Raw genomic sequence first — 22,372 nt, forward strand, 5'->3', positions numbered from 1 at the left:
ATCTGGCATCTAACTCTCTTGTCGTAATGGTGGCTAATGAGAGGTTGATACAGGGGAGATACAAGTTGACACCAAGGACAAGGATTCTAAAAGATTGAACTTGTTGGGGAGGAAAATTTATTCTACCTTATTCTTACAAATGCACATTACCAATAAGCAAGCACTCTTATTAAAGTTTGACTTTGTAAATTGGAAATCAATGGCAAAATTTTCAGGTAAGTTGCCAGAATCCTCCAGGAAAGAGTTTTAAGGCTTTCATTGCAGAAGCTCGTCTAGTGGTGAGGATATCACTGCAGTCAGTTTTGGACATGGTTGACATTTCCTCTAGAATTACAGCCTCCGCTGTAACAAGGAGAAGGTCTTCATGGTTGCAGAACTCTGGTATAGTTCCTGAGGTCCAACAGATGATTGAGAACCTTACCCTTTGATGTCCAATTTCAGTTTTCAGGGATAACTGACGAAACATTACATTCCTTTAAGTCCTTTCAAGCTAAGCTGTGTTCATTGGGGGGTTTTACACTGGTAATAGAGGCATCACTTCTTGGGGCGACAACACCAATAACGCCTTCAGCGGTTCCTTAGGTCATATTATCCCGCTAAACACAAGGGGCACAAGTCTCATAGGAGAAGGTTTTCTGGTGCCAATTTTATTCAGTCAGCCCATCCTTCATCAGCTTCAGGCAAGCAGCCAATCTGACTCTCCAGTGTTGGCATTCCAGTCGTTGAGTTTCAAGCCATTTCCCCTCCCTCTTGGGTTAGACTATCCCACTTCCACAAGGCTTGGGAGTTAATAACTATGGACAAGTGGGTCCAAAGCACCATGAGACTGGGTTATGTTATTCAATTCCTGTCCATTCCCCATCCCTTTTCAGGGACCCCCCTCTCAAGACCCTGCTTCTTCACCAGGTGTAAGCTCTCGAGGCTTCAGGGGCCATAGAAGAAGTCCCTCTTCAGAATTGGGGAAAGGGATTCTACTCTCAGTACTTCTTCATTCCCCAAATCCCAGGGAGGGATGAGACCTAGCTTCAATCTCCACAGTCTTAACAAGTACATCAAATATATGAGATTTCGCATGGTTACCCTAGCGACTATTTTTCCCTCTTTGAATCACAACAGTTGATTTGCTGCCCTCAATCTTCAGGATGCTTCCTTCCATGAGGTGATTTTCCTAAGCCACAGGAGGTTTGAGATTTCTAGAGGCAGGTGAGCATTATCCATACACTGTGCTTCCTTTTGGGCTGTCCTCTGCTCTGTGGGTATTTACCAAATGCATGACTGTAGTAGCAGAATATCTCCGAATAAGAGGGTTTCATGTCCTTCCATCCCTGGACAGTTGGTTAGTGAGAGGCAAGTCCAGAGAACAAGTCCTCTGTCATGTCCAGTTCACACTGTCTCTTTGATTATCTGGGCCTGATTTTGAACAAAGGAAAGTTGATGTTAATACCAACTCAAAACATTGAGTTAATTGGTGCCCTACTAGACTCTGAGTTCGAGAGCATTTCTGCTGAATGATTGATTTCAAGCAATTTGTCTCCTATGTCTGGCACTCCAATCTCAACCTTCAGCTATGGTCCATGTATTCCTGAAGTTACTAGGCCATATGGCCGCAAGCACTTGCAAGTCCAGCATGTGAGATTGCTCCATCATCGTCTTCAAGTGTGGTTGAAGTTAGTCTGTTGCCCGAGGCAATCACAATGATGACATATGAAATAGCTCAGACCACGTCTCCGTAGAGGTTACAGGCACATTCAGTGAGGGCCCAAGTGACATCAGTAGCATTCTTCAGTGATGCTATTGACCTAGAAGCAGTAGTAAACTTTGGAAAGGCAGTTCTGCAGTCGTTCTTTAAGTAACCTCCGAGCCCCACCTCCTACTGTTACAGCTTGTGAGTCACCTGAGCGAAGTACATGTCTGCAGCCACTTGAAGAAGACTACTGTCTACCTGTACAGTAACTGTTGTTCTTCGAGATGTGGGTGCAGACGTGTATTCCACGACCTGTCCTCCACCTCCACTGCGTTGGAGTCCCAACTCTTGACATTCGCTGTGAAGGAACTGTGGGGGTAGGAGCCTGTGCTGCCCTTAAATATCAAGGAGAGGAGTTATTGGGCAAGAGGGCACAAGCGCTGCCCTATGGATACTGCTGGACAAAGTTCTCTGGCTTTGATGCTCTGGGCGCATGCACACTTGAGCGGAATACATGTCTGCACCCACATCTCAAAGAACAATAGTTACTGTACAGGTCGGTAACTGTCTTTTGTCTTCTAAATTGGAGACACACAGGCCACTGACTTGGAAGGGCTGACATTTTCCTTTTATTCTCGTGGTGTCACCGCTGATTTATTGGGCTCTGTCTTAGTGTCTGGAGAATCATAGCCTGTAAATATAATTGGGGCCGTAACTATTGTGACCTTTATCAGTTATGCCTGTTGGGGCTTAAATTGAATAATTAACCCTTCTCTGAAGCTGTCAACATTCCACAAAGGGCCCAGTAGAATTTTTATAAGACATTAAATCACACATAGAAGAACAATCTTGCAGCCCTTATCCTGGCTTGTAAAGGATGCTGAGCTGCATTTTTGGTTAAATATTTTCAGTGGGAACTGTAACGTGAGTTTAATATCTATTATAGTTATCTTGAAATAGAAGTCTACAGATACATTTGCAATAGTGTGTGCACAGAGTCAGCACTAGCAGTGACTGTCACTCCCTTATCTGCAGACAGTACATTTGACACACAAACTAACACAATTTTTGAGGAGTAAATGCTTAGAAGATAGTCAATACGTGTTGCTATGGAGCTAACCAATTGTTTTGTTTAAATTTTTTCATAGTTGGGTTTTTTTTAACGAAACAGTTTGAATAGAAAATGTTCTATCTATTTTAAGAACACAAGAACGTCCATACTGGGTTAGATCAAAGGTCCATCTAGCCTAGTATCCTGTCTTCCAACAGTGGCCAATGCCAGGTGCCCCAAAGGGGATGAACAGAACAGGTAATCATCAAGTGATCCATTCCCTGTCGCTCATTCCCAGCTTCTGGTTTCATTGGATTTCCCCCTCTCCCCTCTCTTCTTCCACTGGAAAGCAAATAGTTTTGTAGGTTTTTAAGAGAACCATACACCTGCCCAGCATACTGAGCATTAATTTTTTTTTTTTTTAGATTTTTCATTAGCATATTTGGATTGATTTGGTCAAAATGTTGTAATAGGCTAGGTGCTGAAAAAGCAAGTAAGTTGGCAAAAGTTGGTCAGTATCTAATGATACAAAAGAGTGATAGGCCTTGTTTAACTAATAGACTGTGAGGATTTTATTATCTTGTTCTTGTATTTTACTTACAGAATTGCAGGGGCTTCCTTTGGATGATGTGTGTAGCATTTTGTATTTGAGGAATGAATATACTTACTTACAAAGTGAGAGTGTTATGTTTCTTTTCCAAAACTTCTTGGTTTGTTTCACAGTGTATTCTCAGGAAAAAATAAACTCAATTTTGGGGCTGGGGTGCAGAGAGGGGTTTGGGAAGGAAAAAAACTGCCAACTCTGCTAGTAGTGGAAAGAGGGTCCAGATAGAAAACCCACAGGTTCTATTTCTTCTCCCTCCCTTGTGACCACAGAGTTCCATTGGGAAGTGGCATGGGATGGGATGGTAGCTCTGCAGGGATCTCAGCATTCAGAGCTGTCTTCACTGTAACTGGCCTATTCATCTCCTCAAGAGCACTCCCACCTCTCCATTGTCAGGCCCTCTTTCTCCCCTTTTTTGGGGAAGGAGATTCGTTCTCATGCTGCCCTAAATGCAGCTACAGATATTTGTCAGGGATGGGTGGTGCTGCCCTCCTTCCCCCAGCTCTCCGTGTGCCTGGTGCTCTCTTGGGATCTCCTAAGTGAGCCTCTGTGAGTCACTTGTAGGTGGGCAGATTGAGTTGGGCATTGCTTGAGGAAACCCGTCCAAAGCTGGAGTTCTGAAGTGAGTTCTTGTATCATAAATGGATTGAGGGATTTGTGTTGTGGCTTTATTTCATAGGAATTATTATTTCAGCTGTCTTCTAAGAATTTGTAGAAGGCTCTAATCTCACCTTCAGTTGCTGCTTTGGTTCTGTGTCTCTAGATATCCGAATACAGCCTGTGAACTCCTGACCTCTGATGTGCCACAGATCAACGACAAGCTAGGAGGAGATGAAACTTTATTGAACATCCTGTATGACTTCTTGCATCACGAGCCGCCTTTGAACCCTTTGCTTGCCAGTTTCTTCAGCAAGACTATTGGGAATCTCATTGCAAGAAAAACTGAACAGGTAGCGATTGAGTCTGTTTTGATACAAACACACTGATTACTAGTGATGTGGTTGTATGAGCACTGAACTGGCAATTTCTTCCCTCCTCCCCAGAGGAGGAAAATGCTGAGCTTTGTAGATCTGGTGTGGATTGCTGGAATTGGAAATGGAGTATGCATTTTGTAAGGCATCTTGTCAACCCTACCATTTTGATGTGTGTGAATTGTTTATGCACTTAGCAATTAGTACAGGGGTCGGCAACCTTTTAGAAGTGGTGTGCTGAGTCTTCATTTATTCACTCGAATTTAAGGTTTCGCGTGCCAGTAATACATTTTAACATTTTTAGAAGGTCTCTTTCTATAAGCCTATAATATAGAACTAAACTATTGTTGTATGTAAAGTAAATAAGGTTTTTAAAATGTTTAAGAAGCTTCATTTAAAATTAAATTAAAATGCAGAGCCCCCCGGACCGATGGCCAGGACCCAGGCAGTGTGAGTGCCACTGAAAATCAGCTCACGTGCCACAGGTTGCCTACCCCTGAACTAGTATATAGCTTTCACTTTTGCTTCAGAGGGGCAGTTGTGTCTGGGGTATTGCACATTGCCCATACTTTGACGTTTTAACATATAAACTTGTCATACAAGTATTGTGCATACAGCTAAGAGGCTTGGAATATTTGCCATACAGTATTATGGAGATGAGTTAACTCCATTCCAAATTTTACTTCCTTTTAACATGGAGATATTTTATACAAAGGAGCCTCAGTGGGATTAAAAATTCTTCAGCTTCACCAGTATCCTCAATCCCCATATATCTCAGTGGAATAGGATTTCTTTGGGATATGACAAAGGACTGTTAATGGAGCTCTGTTTGGCATTTCCTTGCTTTCAGAAGTTCCTTTGCTTCCCTATTCTCTCTCAAGAAGAATTCTTTATCCTCCTAGCTGTTTCTCATTGTTTGGTTGATTGAAACACAAATTTGGGGAGTACTGAGAGCTCTGTGATGTCACCTCCATGTATTGTACAGAAAAGTCATGTTGCATTTTTTTCTTTTAAAGGTGATTGCATTTTTGAGAGATAAAGATCAATTTATTAGCCTGGTACTAAAGCATATTGATACATCTGCAATGATGGACCTGCTGCTTCGTCTGATCAGCTGCGTGGAACCAGCACCTCTACGGCAGGAAGTATTAAACGTGAGGCTTGCTTAACGTTTCTCTGTGGTTGGTGTGGGGGGAAGAAAGCATTTCTGAGGAGATATTACTCAGTTTCAAGTAATACGAGAGTAAATTCACTCCTCTTCTAAAAACATATTTTTCTTGCTTGTGCTAAGAGCCACAGATCTGGTGCAATAGGTACGTCAACCCGCTTGTAGTTTGGGGGCAGAATTAGGCCTGTCGGTCACTGGCAACAGGAATGCGCCACCTCCTGAAGATCCCATTGTTTGTTCCTGAGCCCCCAGTGAGCAGCAGGCTCAACAAGACCTCTTTGCTGCTGAGCTTTTCTGAGGGGAATTTCCAAACTTTATTTAATAGAATCATAGAATATCAGGGTTGGAAGGGACCTCAGGAGGTATCTAGTCCAACCGCCTGCTCAAAGCAGGACCAATTCCCAACTAAATCATCCCAGCCAGGGCTTTGTCAAGCCTGACCGTAAAAACCTCTAAGGAAGGAGATTCCACCACCTCCCTAGGTAACCCATTCCAGTGCTTCACCACCCTCCTAGTAAAAAAGTTTTTCCTAATATCCAACCTAAACCTCCCCCACTGCAACTTGAGACCATTACTCCTTGTTCTGTCATCTGCTACCACTGAGAACAGTCTAGATCCATCCTCTTTGGAACCCCCTTTCAGGTAGTTGAAAGCAGCTATCAAATCCCCCCTCATTCTTCTCTTCTGGAGACTAAACAATCCCAGTTCCCTCAGCCTCTCCTCATAAGTCATGTGCTCCAGCCCCCTAATCATTTTTGTTGCCCTCCGCTGGACTCTTTCCAATTTTTCCACATCCTTCTTGTAGTGTGGGGCCCAAAGCTGGACACAGTACTCCAGATGAGGCCTCACCAATGTCGAATAGAGGGGAATGATCACGTCCCTCAATCTGCTGGCAATGCCCCTACTTATACAGCCCAAAATGCCGTTAGCCTTCTTGGCAACAAGGGCACACTGTTGACTCATATCCAGCTTCTCGTCCACTGTAACCCCTAGGTCCTTTTCTGCAGAACTGCTTCCTAGCCATTCGGTCCCTAGTCTGTAACAGTGCATGGGATTCTTCCGTCCTAAGTGCAGGACTCTGCACTTGTCCTTGTTGAACCTCATCAGGTTTCTTTTGGCCCAATCCTCTAATTTTTCTAGGTCCCTCTATATCCTATCCCTACCCTCCAGCGTATCTACCACTCCTCCCAGTTTAGTGTCATCTGCAAACTTGCTGAGAGTGCAGTCCACACCATCCTCCAGATCATTAATGAAGATATTGAACAAAACCGGCCCCAGGACCGACCCCTGGGGCACTCCACTTGAAACCGGCTGCCAGCTAGACATGGAGCTGTTGATCACTATCTGCTGAGCCTGACGATCTAGCCTGCTTTCTATCCACCTTATAGTCCATTCATCCATCCCATACTTCTTTAACTTGGTGGCAAGAATACTGTGGGAGACCGTATCAAAAGCTTTGCTAAAGTCAAGGAATAACACATCCACTGCTTTCCCCTCATCCACAGAGTCCGTTATCTCCTCATAGAAGGCAATTAGGTTAGTCAAGCATGACTTCCCCTTGGTGAATCCATGCTGACTGTTCCTGATCACTTTCCTCTCCTCTAAGTGCTTCAGAATTGATTCCTTGAAGACCTGCTCCATGATTTTTCCAGGGACTGAGGTGAGGCTGACTGGCCTGTAGTTCCCCGGATCCTCCTCCTTCCCTTTTTTAAAGATGGGCACTACATTAGCCTTTTTCCAGTCATCCAGGACCTCCCCCGATCGCTATGAGTTTTCAAAGATAATGGCCAATGGCTCTGCAATCACATCCGCCAACTCCTTTAGCACCCTCAGATGCAGCGCATCCGGCCCCATGGACTTGTGCTCGTCCAGTTTTTCTAAATAGTCCCGAACCACTTCTTTCTCCACAGAGGGCTGGTCACCTTCTCCCCATACTGTGCTGCCCAGCGGGAGCTGACCAGTCTGGGAGCTGACCTTGTTCGTGAAGACAGAGGCAAAAAAATCGTTGAGTACATTAGCTTTTTCCACATCCTCTGTTACTAGGTTGCCTCCCTCATTCAGTGAGGGGCCCACACTTTCCTTGACTTTCTTCTTGTTGCTAACATACCTGAAGAAACCCTTCTTGTTACTCCAAGTGTGATTTGGCCTTCGTGATTTCACTCCTGCATGCCTGAGCACTATTTTTATACTCCTCCCTGGTCATTTGTCCAATCTTCCACTTCTTGTAAGCTTCTTTTTTGCGTTTACGGTCAGCAAGGATTTCACTGTTAAGCCAAGCTGGTCGCCTGCCATATTTACTGTTCTTTCTACACATTGGGATGGTTTTTTCCTGCAACCTCAATAAGGATTCTTTAAAATACAGCCAGCTCTTCTGGACTCCTTTCCCCCTCATGTTGTTCTCCCAGGGGATGCTGCCCATCAGTTCCCTGAGGGAGTCAAAGTCTGCTTTTCTGACGTCCAGGGTCCATATTCTGCTGCTCTCCTTTCTTCCTTGTGTCAGGATCCTGAACTCTACCATCTCATGGTCACTGCCTTCCAGGTTCTCATCCACTTTTGCTTCCCCTACTAATTCTTCCCGGTTTGTGAGCAGCAGGTCTAGAAGAGCTCTGCCCCTAGTTGGTTCCTCCAGCACTTGCACCAGGAAATTGTCCCCTACACTTTCCAAAAACTTCCTGGATTGTCTGTGCACCGCTGTATTGCTCTCCCAGCAGATATCAGGGTGATTAAAGTCTCCCATGAGAACCAGGGCCTGCAATCTAGTAACTTCTGCTAGTTGCCGGAAGAAAGCCTCGTTCACCTCCTCCCCCTGGTCTGGTGGTCTATAGCAGAGTCCCACCACAACATCACCCTTGTTGCTCACACTTCTAAACTTAATCCAGAGACTCTCAGGTTTTTCTGCAGTTTCATACCGGAGCTCTGAGCAGTCATACTCCTCTCTTACATACAATGCAACTCCCCCACCTTTTTTGCCCTGCTTGTCCTTCCTGAACAGTTTATATCCATCCATGACAGTACTCCAGTCATGTGAGTTATCCCACCAAGTCTCTGTTATTCCAATGACATCATAGTTCCTTGACTGTGCCAGGACTTCCAGTTCTCCCTGCTTGTTTCCCAGGCTTCTTGCATTTGTGTATAGGCACTTAAGATAACTCGCTGATCGTCCCGCTTTCTCAGTCTGAGACAGGAGTCCTCCCCTCTTGCACTCTCCTGCTCGTGCTTCCTCCCAGTATCCCATTTCCGCACTTACCTCAGGGCTTTGGTCTCCTTCCCCCGGTGAACCTAGTTTAAAGCCCTCCTCACTAGGTTAGCCAGCCTGCTTGCGAAGATGTTCTTCCCTCTCTTCGTTAGGTGGAGCCTGTCTCTGCCTAGCACTCCTCCTTCTTGGAACACCATCCCATGGTCGAAGAATCCAAAGCCTTCTCTCCGACACCACCTGCGTAGCCATTTGTTGACTTCCACAATTCGACGGTCTGTACCCAGGCCTTCAGACTAACTGTCTCAATAACAGGCTCCTTGGGGATCCCTACTCATATTCCTTCTTGAGACCTCCATGGGAAAAACAGACCTATCTGGCCCATGTGGATCCTATGCACAGAGAGGGCCAGAGCTTCTGGGAAGCCCATCAGTAAACCCCAAGCCAATACATTTCTTGAGAGACCTATAAAGGGCCCATGTGGAAGAGGGGAAATGAATAAGCCCAGCCTCTTCAAGGACAGGGAGATTGCTCCAGAAATAGTTCCTGTGTTTATCAATCTCTGAGCCCAGTTTTGCTCCTCCCTCAGAAACAGGCTCATGGGGACAAGCTTCTAAAGGGAAAATAAATGAATACTAAAATCAACGCTTGGTCCACCTGCTCACCTTCATGAAGTGCAGCGTGGCAGGTCAGCACGGCAAATATCAGACCATGAACGTGTGCTGATTCCTCTAGGCATGAATATTCCCCAACCCCCCCAAAAAGGGAGGAGTTCTTTCTTTTTAGGGAGGAAGGCTAACAGCCCAAATCAGAGAGAGGGAATCAAATAGTCAAAAACCAGCCAAACAAACAAAAAAAACATTAGAGGATAGTTTCTCTCAGGTAAAAGTGTACTGAGTATTGTGAAACTAGGTTTAGGAGCTGCCCTAGACAAGCTATAACTTTATATCCTCCTTCACGCACCCTGGGAGAGCGTAATAGAGGGAAAGGGATTTCCTGCCACACCAGAAAGATTGGTAAAGTATCAGGCTGTTATCCCAAGCTGCAACTTTGGGTCGCCATGTGCTATACAATGCACATGTGATAGAGAGAGTGGAGGTATGTGTAGGACAAGCGAACAAACAGGAAATGGATGCTGGCATCTTTTGTGGAATAGAGAGGGAGGAACTATGTGTTTAAGATACAAGATCAGATACGTTGGGAGCAGCTAAATTGGGATGGGCCTTGAAGGGAAGGACCAGAAGTTGGATTTTGACACAGTGGAGAAAGGGAAGCCAGTGGAGGGATGTAAAGAAGGGGTTATAACTTGATTAAAATGACAGGTTAGTCTTAGTAGCAGCATTTTGGTTGGGATTGTTTGTGTGACGTGGGTGTCAGGTAGGCTGGAGAGAAGAGATCAAGACATGAAATATGGACTTGAATGGTAGTTTTAGTTGTATGGACAAAGAGAATAGACTGTTTCTTGGAAGTGTTATGGCAACAGAAATAGCACAATTTAGATATGGACAGGGTGTATGGGTCTAAAGAGAGAGAGAGTGAAGTCAAAGCTGCCCATATTATGAGTTTGAGTGGGAGGATAGTGGTAATATCAATAGCAAGAAAGGGAGTTCATTTTTTTGCCCTGTTGAGATTAAGATGATTGCCGGACTTACACAAGGAGATATTGAAGAGACTGGCGTAAGATGTGGGATTTGGATAGGGAGTGACAGGTCAGGGGTACAGAGATAAATTTGAGTCATCAGCATGAAGACGGTAGTTGAAGCCACGTCAGCATATAAGATCCCCTGGAAAGTGGGTGTAGATGGAGGAGGAGGGAGTCTGAGGGACCCCCACTGATAAAGGGAAATGGGTGGAGGAGGGAGACTCCAAATGAGACACAAGAAATGAACAGAGAGGTAGGAGGATAATTAGGAGCAGATGGGATTGTACAAACTAAGGGAGGACAGGATTTTGAACAGTTAGGGAATGGTCAACGGTGTTCAGAGCAGCTAAGAGATCAAAAAGGATGGAATAGAGGTCCTGAGATTTGGTTAGGAAGAAGTCACTAGAAGCTTCAGTAAGAACGGTTTCAGAGGAGTGGAGAGGGCAGAAGCCAAGTTGGAGATGAAGTGGAGGAGAGGAGCTTTGGTATAATGGTTATAGATGGCATGGTTAGTCAGTTGGGAGGTGAAGAGAATAAGAGGAGATAGCGCAATAGTTGGAGCGGGTAGGAGAGGAGGTAAAGGGTTGGATCAATGTCCCACACCAAAGGAGGACCACTTTTTATGAAAGTAGGAAGACCAAGTTTACCCTAGCAGCACTGTTGTGGCAACTGACAATTTTAACAGTTTTCTGTAATGTAAACTGAGCTTCAGGACCATCTTTAAACACTTGATGATAGGGTGATGGGGACCATATAACTAGATTTATTGATCTTGTCCTTTCCCCTCAGCTAATGCAGAATTGTTATGGCAGTATATTTTAGAGTACTGTGTCCACTTTCCTTAGGAGAATATTCCTTGATCGAATAGACTTCGCAGATAGGAAATGTTTCCTTTGTAATCAGCCTGCTCACCTCTTACTTCCTTTCTGGTTGTTGATGGTGGCTGAGACCCTTCTGGGAGAGAAGGGGCTTTGTAAAAGTCTGTCCTAATAAAGGTTCAGATAGTGTTAATGGTGGGGAATGATGCCTCCTGGAGAGGGGAGCAGGTTGCTGGGACCTAGTGTCCCTAGAACAGCTCCCTCACTGGGCTGAAGAGGAAAGAGAAGAAAGCACATGTTAAAACCCAGATTAGTAAATCCAGTTTGACTATAAACATAGTTAAGATTCAGACAGGAAACCACATTCTTGACTAACTTGCTCAGTGTTTTCTGAAGATGTTACTCCTTTGTCTGTCTATATCTTGATCTTAATTCCAGTGGTCTGGAAGTTGAAATTGGACAAATTCAAACTGGAAATAATTACCATCACTGTTAAAAAATTGCATCTTAACCACTGGAATAGCTTACCAAGGGTCGTGGTGGATTCTCCATTACTGGCCACTTTTAAATCAAGAGTGGATGTTTTTCTAAAAGATCTGCTCTAGTTCAAACAGGAATTAATTCATGGAAGTTCTCTGGCCTGTTATGCAGGAGGGCAGGCTAGATGACCACAGTGGTCCCTTTTGGCCTTACAACCTATTCATCTATGGGCACAATATGCTAGGTGGTATTGGCACAGGTATCCTTTGTGGTTGAGGTCAGATCACAAAAACTACTAGGCCCATTGCTTGAGACTTTAGACTTAATTAAGGTGTTTGACTTGGTACTGTATGAAATTTTGATTCAGACCCCCCCAGATGGTATAAAATTAAAATAGGACACATTAAATGGATTAAAATCTGGATAATTGATAGGTCTCAAAATGTAATTGTAAACTGCCAGTCATCATCAAAAAGGTATGTTTCTAATGGAGTGCTAGAGGGATTGGTTCTGGGGTCCACAATTCAAGAATGTTGATAAATTGGAGAGGGTTCAGAGAAGAGCCTTGAGAATGACTGAAGGACTCAAAAACATGCCTTATAGTAATAGATTCAAAGCTCTGAATCTATCTAGCTTAACTTAGAGAAGGTTATGCGGTGACTTGATTACCCACATGGGGAACAAATATTTAATAATGAGCTCTTCAGTCTAGCATATAAAGGTCTAACACTATCCAATGGCTGGAAGTTGAAGTTAAACAAATTCAGATTGGAGTGTAAGTAAGATGTACATTTTTAGCAGTGAAAGTAATTACCCATTGGAACAGTTCACCAATGGTCGTGGTGGATTCTCCAACACTGACAGTTTTAAAATCGAGATTGGATATTTTTTATGTAAAATATCTGCTCTGTGAATTATTGTGGGGAAGTTTATGGTCTGTGTTATACAGGAGGTTAGATTAGATTAGATTATCACAGAGGTGCCTTTTGGTTTTGGAATCTATTAATCTATTATATATATAAAACTAGAGATTTAAAAGAAGACACATTGTAGGAAAAAAATATGCATTGGCCAGGAAATGGATCTGATGACCTATTAGGTTATTCATCTCTCTTTTCTGAGATTCCATAATACTTATTTGTGTTAAGAAACATAGTGAATCCATCTCAGTTGGCTTCAACTCCCATTACATTTACTGACTTGGTCTGGCAGTTGTTGCAGGGACAATACGTAGCAAAGATTTGATGTTTATTTGGTCAGTGCAAATTAACATACAACAGTTTCTAGCCCTGAGGAAGTAGAGTATAGTGCTTATGTCTTGTAGATTGTGAAATAGAGGGAGACTAATTTTCCTTAACTGTATGTATCCCATGCTAAGCAGTGCTTGCCGTAAGTAGTAACTGACCGAGTTATGTGATCTCAAACCAGGGACTCTTTCCTTTCTCCTCAGTGGCTTAATGAAGCAAAAGTAATTCAGAGACTTGTGGAGCTGATCCATTCGAGCCAGGATGAGGATGTGAGTGTGACATCATTTATTTTTTGTCTGATTTTGTAAACTGAATAAGAGGTCTAGAAGCACGGGCACTTGAGAGTACTCTTTCTCTAACTCTTGGAAGAATGCCCATCTTGCTAATGGGAAGAGAATAGTAATGGAGAGTATGTGTGGTAGTGCTGTCCTTCATTTGAGTACTGAGCCTGACATCAACTAAAGGGGTTTTCTCTAGTCATTTGAGTACCAGTTTCCTGATTATTCTAAGCCAAACTCTGTATGATATGAATTTAGATGAAATCCTTACAATCGATGATGATTCAATGAGGTTTATTGAGAACATGCTACTTGGAGTATGCTATTGAAAGACTTTGACAACTGGCTAGTAGTGGTCTTCAGCTAATTTTTTAAGCCAAAAACAATGTTTTTGTTTTAATATCCTACTAAAATCTACAAGATGCACTTATTTGAGCCTGTGCAAGAAATGTGCCAAGTATTAGATTATACAGATAAAAAAGGACAGCTCAAATTATTTATTTTTTTCCAGCCATTTTCACATAACATATAATCTTGGTTTTGGAGTTTAGCCCATTACATGAGTCCATCACATCTGGGTATCCTGATTGCAGCCACTGGTGCTGAAAGGTTAAGACCAGAAAACATTAGGGTAATTTTCCATTTCTATTTTAGCTAGGTGTATTTGATCTGGTTGTTCACCACCAACACATCACCACAATTGTCAGCAGCAAAATGAATTCAATGGTTGTATAATGATTTTCTTGTAATGCTGTTTGTGCTTTTACTGGAAGGGTCAAATTCTGATGTCATCACATTTGAAGTTACCCCTTTGTGAAAGTACATGGGAAACAGCTAGTTTGTGAACTTAGGTATCTTCAGCAATCTTATTGAATAGGTGAAGGTTATAGTACCAAGATGGCAATGGAGAGTGTCTAAACAAATGGCTTGGATTAGCAACCAGATAGTTATGACAGACAATCAAAAAAAATACAGCAACTAAAGGTTTGTAACACAAACCAGTGGTATTTAAGGAATTTTGTCAAAGAACTCTTTTGTGTGTTTCATATTTTTAAGGAAGTAAGAAATATTACTGAGTAGAGATAAGCAAAGATGAAACATCAGCAGTAACAGTCTTGCCCTAAAAAGGAAAGAAGAAAAACCTCATTTTTAAATTTTAGTTTATTTTAACTTATGATTTAAAGAATCTAAAATCTTTCTGTTAATTATGTTGCTGATATGAATGATGCTATGAAGATATAAGCTTGGATTGAAAGCTAGTTAATTAAGGCAGAATATATCTGATCTTCCATGTTACCTTGGAGTACTGCTGGCTTTCATGGATTTCTGGCTGCTGTTCTCTCTTCTGTCCCAACTGCATTACATTTCCTCTGAAGGTCACGATGAACCCAGCTGTGTAGTTAGTATTTAAATGTGACCTTTGACATTGTTTACAGAGGCAATCAAATGCTTCCCAGACCTTGTGTGATATCATAAGACTGAGCAGAGACCAGGGCAACCAGCTACAGGAGATATCTGAGCCTGACCCGCTTCTCACAGCACTGGAATCGTAAGTACATGTCAGAAGAGTATTACAAAACTAAAATGACTGTTGCTGGCAATGTTATTTCCTGACATGGCATGAACTGTGCAGTAAATAATCTCAGACCTTTGCCACACTCCTCACAATGGTTCTAACTAATGATATTTATTGTTGCTACATTATGATAACACCCAAAGGCCCCAGTCAAGCCTTACTGTACTTTGCATTGTACAAAGACACAGGAAAACTTGGTCTCTGCCCTGAAAAGCCTACGCTGATAAAAAAGACACCACTGTTGAGAGTGACAAACAGAAGGGAACTGAGAAGAAGATCATGGTAATAATGTTCTCACCATAGTATCTGACTACTTCATAGACATTAATTTATTTACACAACTCCCCTATGAGATTGAGGGGTGGTATCCCCATTTTACAGCTGGGGATCTGAGGCTCGGACAGTTTAAAGCCAAAACTCTCCATTAATTTTGGGTGCCAAACTTGAGACGTCTAGGGCTTGATTTTCAAGTGTACGTAGCATTTCTCTAGCACGCTGTATGTTCCAAGCACAGCTGCAATCAACACTTCTAGAGATCTGGCCCAAGGTGTCTCGTGAGGCACCCTGAAAGTGAGAAAAACACAGTTAGTGGCCACCTGTGAACATTTTAGTTTGTGACTTGTCCAGTGTTGCATAGAAACTCTGTGGTAGGGGTTGGGATAGAATTCAGTTCTCCAGGGTGGCATTCAGTTGCCTTATCTATGAGACCATCCTGTCTCGTCTTGCAATCCTCTGCCTCATTCTCTACACACCTTCCAATTTCTGTGAGAAATGAGGTAGAGGTCCTACAGACAATAGCCTCCTTCACTACACAACCATTCCCAGAGCACAGTCCATGCTGTGCACTGAACTAGGAAGGGGCCCCATAGAAAAATATAAGCCCAGAGGGTTTGCACAGGCAACCTGAATTCTGGCATTTCCTCTGGGTGCTTGATTTTGCAACCTTAATACTGTTCTTTTAACATAAGTGATTTGTGTGTAATTTCCTAATTAATTGTATCAAACATTCTAAAAATATTCACTTCAGTTTTGAGACTAAGCATGAGATTTTTTTTTTAAGGCCAAAAGGCATTATTTTGTCAAGAAGGGGGTGGGGGAGTCAAAAATAGGGTTTCACTGAATGGAGCTCATCTTTAAGTAGTGAAATGAAAAACAGGAGAGTTTAGGGCTTGAAAATTCTACTCATTCACTTGTCTCGTCAAGTGTAGGTAGCTTTCTCGGTGTGTGGAAGGATGCAGGTAATTCTGCAGAATCTAAGCTTTCAGTTTATACAGGAAAAAAAATAGAGAGCCTCTGTGCATTCCCACAAGGGATATGGCGCTCCAGTTGCTTAGCTGCAGAACTGCCTTGGTAAGCCAGATCTGTTAGGAGGCACATGATAGATCTTGCATGAGGTTGATGTTAGCACCCTAGTCCATATAAGGGAATCCATAACTTTAACTGCTTCAGTTCCTTTGTTGCTGCTGCAGGGAGCAAACTGAACTTTCCCTCATGCCCTCAGACTAGATCTTCTCTTAGCCTAGCTTAATGCTTTCTTATCAATAGTTAGTTTAGAGCATTATACGACAGCTCCATTTATATAGCTTCCCTCATCCTGAGGGTCTTCAGTTCCTCGCCAGGACTGTGTTGGACTCTGAGTCTTGTATGAGCTTTAAGAGATGTGCCCTCTTGCCTGATGATTGTACCAGAAATGGACACCTACATCTGGTGTTCTCTATGTCTGGGCGAGACCCACTTGGTAATCCAGTGCATGGTTTGCTGTGTATTCACTGCCTGTGCTAGAAGGGATTGATGCCTGAGGTTCCAGGCTCTAAATGCCTTCAGCCTGATATTCAGAGAGGCCCATCAAGGGCACCAAGACCAGCCTTCATGCCAAGGTACATTTTTCTGCTCTGGCTTCACCTCTGTGCTTTATCACAGGCTTGAGATCTGAATCTTTTTTGCCCACTACTGGGAGCAAATCCTTTACCTACCACCATCTGACTCCACTGGTGCCAGTTTAATCTAAATAGGTACTGACACCACCTATTAAGGCCTCAGTAGCCTTTAGTGATGATATAGGAAGCACCGACCTTGGTGTCCGCTCCTTACTCGCACTTTTGCTCTTGGAACTGACTCTGGACTTGTCTTCCGATGCTGATGCCTCTGTTTTGGAACCAAAAGTCCACATGGATGCTCCTCCAGGTAAAAGGAAGGAGAAGAGGAAGCACATCTTCCCACAAGAGGGGCTCAAGCAGAAGAAAAAAGGAAGTGCAATCTCTCTCCTCCTTTGTGCTTTCTGACCTATGAGTTCTTTGAAGATGCTCAAATGGCACTGCTGTCACCTCTTCTCTATGCGGGATGTCTCTGGACTGACTAATTTAGACTCCTTGTTATTTTGGATCCAAAACCTTTAGTCTCTCTTTCCCCAAGGGGCATCCACTATTGAAGCCACTAGCCACCTGTCTGCATGCTTTTCTGTTGCTTCGCTTGGTACCTGGATAGACTTTCTCTGGTCTCAATCCAGAACCACCTCAGAATAGCTTCATCCCCTTCAGAAATTAAGCTGGAGGGTCCCCGACTTCGAGATTCCAGTCTTCTTCCCTCATCTCAGATCCAAGCATCATGCAAGGCCCTCTTCAGCTCCTTATGTGGCCCTTATACAGGACTCCATGAAAGCCCTGCTGGAGACTGTGAGAACAATTACAGCATTAACCTCCCTCCTGATCCTGATACCTCTTCTGGCACCATTGTCTCCCTCAGCACCGATCCCCCTCATCAACGCCTATTCCTCACTCAGCACCAACATAAACTTCCTTGCCAGCACCAATGCCTGCACCAGACCCCTCACATCTGCAGAAAGGGTCTACCTATTTTTGAGGAATGGAATGAGACTCCCTCAGAAAGACCATACAAATCCCCTTTGGAGGAACATTTAGGTGGCACCTCAGCAGAATATTATATTAGTGCTTCATCTGTTTTTTCTCCTGACTAACAGAGATAGTTTCACGCAAAGTCCACTTACCTTTATATAGAAGCTGTCAGTCTCTGGAATTGATGCATCTGTCACCAGGACACCCACTCAGCAGTGCACCTTCTGGGGGTGCAGAGCATTCTCTCAGACTGCCTCAGCAGGCATTTCTCTAGAGACCATGAGTGGGAACTGCATGCCTCGGTACTGTAGAGCATCTGTCAATAATGGAGATTCTTGTTTGGGGATCTCTTTGTATCGCAAGAGAACAGCCTACTGTTCCTGAGCGGCCAGAGGCCACAATTCCAGAGGAGATGCATTTCTAGTACAGCGTTCGGAACCACCAATGTACTCATTCCCATCCTTTCCCTTTTGCCCTGAGTCCTGAGAGAGTGCAAACAAGACGAAGTGTCAGTGATTCTAGTGGCTATTCAGGTTCACCAGCTTTCTCTAGATGTCCTCACACCTTGACCCAGGACAAGGGCAAGATCCTCTGTCCCAATCCAACATCTCTCCAGCTAGCAGCTTTGTATTTGGATGAACACTGAGCTTAGAAAGGGTTTGCTCAGTGGCCATCCCATTCATCATTAGCAATAGCAGAAAAGACTCCAGGAGAAAATGAAATGGAAAACATTCTGTACCTGGTGCCAGCATCGCTGGATACCCCCAGAAAGTTCCCAAATCCCTTCTTCTTCTGACTATCTCCTATCTCTAAATATTTCAGAGCTGTCCCTCAGCACCATGCAAGTACACTTGGTAGCTATTAGTGTTTTTCACTCTCCAGTGGACAATCATTCAGTCTTTGCCCATCTGACTACAGTAAGATTTCAGAAGGGGCTTGTCACAATCTTTCTTCAGTGCTGAAATCTACTGTGATATGGGACCTCACTTCAGTCCTTTCAGCATGAACAAATCTCCCATTCGAGCCTTTAGCTTCATGTATCTTCACTCATCTGTGAAGAAGGTTGCCTTTCTGGCTGCAGTGATTGCAAGCAGAAAAGCAGGTGAGCTGGGGCTCTTATGGCGGACCTTCCCTATATGGTCTTCCATGAGGATAAAATTTCGTTGAGGTTACATCCAAAGTCGATTCCTAAAGTAATCTTGGAATTCCATCTGAGCCATGTCATCCATCTACCCATCTTCTATTCAAAACCCCACGCCTCCAGAGAATACAGGAAGCTCCACTCTTTGGATGTCCGTCGAGCATTGACATTCTGCCCGCAGAGGACAAAACCCTTCAGGAAATCTCCCAAACTATTTGTATCTTTCACCAACCTATGAGAAGGGGAATCTCAGACTGCATCCTGGTTTGTTATGAGTTAACGGTGACCTCTCCCACAAGGTGTTAGAGCCCACTTGATCAGAATCCATGCTGCATCAGTAGCTTCCTTCTGTGATGTCCCCCTTCTGGAGATCTGTGGCGCAGCCACATATGGCTCTGTGCATAACCTTTGTGAGACAGTACACCATGGTACAAGATTCTACAACAGATGCATCCTTTGGGAGAATGGTCATCTATTCTGTGGTACAGCAGGGCCCCTTGCACCCTCCTCCTCAGTGAATACTGCTTGTGAGTATACTGCTTGTGAGTCATCGCAAGTGGAATACACACAGGGACCATCACTTGAAGAAGCAAAAGAGATAACTGGAGTTCTTCCAGATGTGTACATAGTTGTAGTCCACTATCCACCTTCCTCCTCTGCTCTGGATCCTTGTTGTAAAGTTATTTGGGATAGAGAAGGAACTGGAGAGGTGATTGGTCCTCAGTGGTCCTTTATACCCTTGGTTTGGAGCATGAGGAGAAGGGTGCAGGCCTGGACAACGGACACACTGCTAGTGAAAAATCTTCGTGTTTCAGGTGCACGGTGCACATGTGCACTGCGAATGGAATACACAGGGGATACCACACATCTCGGAGAGCTCCAGTGACTGTTCAGGGTAAATAACCTCTCTTTGTGAAAACCTGTGGAAGCAGTGAGAGTTAGGGATTAACGACTGAAGTGCATAGACTTGGAAAGCATTGTTTGTAGCCCCACCTATGACTTGCAAAGTGGGAAAGCTCCTTTGTACTGGTTTTTGGAGGAATGTTCAAAACATATTTGTAGAAGCCACTTTGGAAAAAGAGATTTGGACACAGATGTGGAAATAGAGATTGCATTCAAATCATTATGGATGAGTGAGAGACTGCACAGTGCCAACCAAAACCTTGTCTTGATGCTGTCTTTTGTTTATTGTACACATTAGACTACAGTGACACAAAATGGGCAATCAAGGATTGCCTGTTTGCCACACATTAGGCAGTAGAGGTACTACCTGCCTACATTTGTGCTGGTCAGTCCCTAAGCCTGAGTTGGAGAGTCACATCTGTTTATTTATAGTTTTTAAAGCCAGAGGTGACTCTTATGAAATCTAGCCTGACCTACAACATAAAACAGGCTACCAGCTTTCCCCCATTGATTTGTGCATGTAGCCCAATAACCTGTGGTGGTGCTAGGGCATATTGCTTAGGAATACATTAAATCTTTACTTAAAGGCACCCCAAGGTGTAGATTTTACCACTTTTCTTGGTGGTAATTTGTTCCAGTAGACAATTACCACCACTGTTGAAAATTTGCATCTTATTTACAGTTTGAGTCCTACTGACTTCAGTTTCTAGTCATTTGATCTTATTATGCCTTTGGCAGATAGATTAAAGTCCAGTAGCATTTGATATCTTCTCCATGGGATCTGTACAGGTACTTATAGACTGTGATCAAGTTACCTTTTAACCTTCTCTTTGATAAGTTAAATAGATTGAGTGCACTGCGTTGGCCAGCTAGCAGCTCATAATGTAGAGGCATTCCTCTGCTCATGGGAGATAGAGCCACTTTTTGGTCGGTGGTGTAATCAGGTACATGCCCAAACCATAGATAAGCAGACTCCTAGACCTGACATAGGTCCATCCCTGGCATATCTGCCACTGAGAGGGGAGTTCCCCTCATCTGTCTTCCAAAGAATTGCTGTTTCTTTATTTCAGAAAGGGAGTGAGTAGTTTTAAAATTAAAACAATTAATACTGCAAACTATTTGTATCTCTAATGCCTTTCTTTAACTCCTGTGTGTCATTTAACAGGCAGGAATGCGTGGAGCAGCTTTTGAAAAACATGTTTGATGGAGACCAGACTGAAAACTGCATAGTGAATGGAACTCAGATTTTATTAACGTTATTGGAGACAAGGCGCTCTGGGTAGGTTTACTCCTCTCAGCAAGAAAATGTTACAGCTCAAAATCTAGTTTGACTTTGTTCAAAAAATAAGTACCTGGCATACTTTCAGGGGCTGCCTAAAATAAATACAAGAAAAGCTGTTTTTAAATGCAATAGTTGTGCTTCCAGGTAGCATCTCAGGGTTGTAACCGCATTCTGCTAGGGGCAAACACATAGGAAAGCACATCTTTACACCAGAGAACTTACAATCTAAATAAAAACAGAAGGTGGGAGAAAGAGGTACAACATAAACATGGTTATGATGGGCACGTGGCTTTTTAGTTCCAATTCTTCATTTTTAATTTTTTAATTTTTTTATTTCTATGTTTGGGGGGGCAAATTAGGGAGAATGGCAGGAGGGGGAAGAATAAACAGGAGTAAGGGAGTGAGGAAAAGGAAGACATGGAAGAGAGGCATCAAGGGGGAGGTAGGGAGAATAAGAAAGAGGAACAAAAGGAAGAATGGAGGGGAGAATGGAGGGCTGGTAGTGGGGGAAGAAGGGCAGGGGACAAGGCTTGGGCAAACAATCAACCAGCAAACAGAAAATAATATTCAAAGCTGAAATTGTAAAAATTGGGATGTGGACACCAAAGAGCCTGGGGCTGTGATGATCTGAAATGGCAGGGCTCAAAGGTTCCTGGCTGGGTCGCTCCCATCTGTTGCATACAGTAGGCAGAAGAATAATTTCTTCAGACATCTGGACTGGGAGAATGCTATAACTAAGGGGAGGCACACTTCACTGTCTCATTACATACACCTAGGAACTCCTAGCATCCCTCCATAATCTCCCTGCGTGCCTCCAAACCTACCTTTATCCCCCATGCCAGGGGCTCTTTGCATCCTCATACCCTCCTCCCCCCATACAAGAGTCACTCATTCCCCTCATGTCAGGGCCTCCGGCACACCCCTGTTCCCCCATACTCGAGTTATCCAGTCTCCCCCATGTCAGGGACTCTCTGTGTGCCCCTTCCCCAAATGCCTTTCCATTCCCCTTCCTTCCTCTCTGTTTCCTTCAGTCTGTCAGAGATGGGTATTGTTATGCTGGAATATGCTAATTTCTGCCATCAGCAGGTTCTTTGATCTGTAGAAAAATTAGAAGTGATTGAAATTGTGGCTGTGATAACCAGATGCCTTGAGCTCCGTGCCCCCGTTTGCCCCTTTTTGTTTTTTGTTTTTTACCATAATCAATAGGGCTCTGATCATTCCCTGACAGTTTGATCAGATGAGGTGTTCAAAACTTATCATGTTACATCCAGACAGAAAATGCCACCAAGCTGAGTGCAAGGACCTCACAAGGTCGGCCAATAACTCTCCAAACAATAAATGGGGACTGGAATCCTAGAAATGTAGAGCTGGAAGGAACCTCAAGAGGTGATCCTATGTAGCCCTCTGTGCTGAGGCAGGACCAAGTAAACCTAGGCCAGGGGTCTCAAACACACGGCTGCGGCCCCAGAGTTATTTGCTGCA

At 43.6% G+C, this 22,372-nt stretch overlaps 1 protein-coding gene across 3 annotated transcripts in view; it reads left to right on the forward strand.

The window, feature by feature from the left end:
- Positions 1-22,372, forward strand: part of PPP6R2 (protein phosphatase 6 regulatory subunit 2) — a 111,109-nt gene that overhangs the window by 28,835 nt on the left and 59,902 nt on the right. For all 3 annotated transcript variants that reach the window (XM_026656382.2, XM_026656383.2, XM_026656384.2), the window contains exons 3-7: positions 4,103-4,289; positions 5,327-5,464; positions 13,062-13,127; positions 14,573-14,685; positions 20,774-20,887. In XM_026656382.2, coding sequence (XP_026512167.1) covers positions 4,103-4,289; positions 5,327-5,464; positions 13,062-13,127; positions 14,573-14,685; positions 20,774-20,887 — 618 coding nt within the window. The remainder of the gene's footprint in view (positions 1-4,102; positions 4,290-5,326; positions 5,465-13,061; positions 13,128-14,572; positions 14,686-20,773; positions 20,888-22,372) is intronic.

The sequence above is a fragment of the Terrapene carolina genome, unplaced genomic scaffold (genome assembly GCF_002925995.2).
Source record: "Terrapene carolina triunguis isolate 2854851 unplaced genomic scaffold, T_m_triunguis-2.0 Scaffold230, whole genome shotgun sequence".
Classification (NCBI taxonomy): domain Eukaryota; kingdom Metazoa; phylum Chordata; order Testudines; family Emydidae; genus Terrapene; species Terrapene triunguis.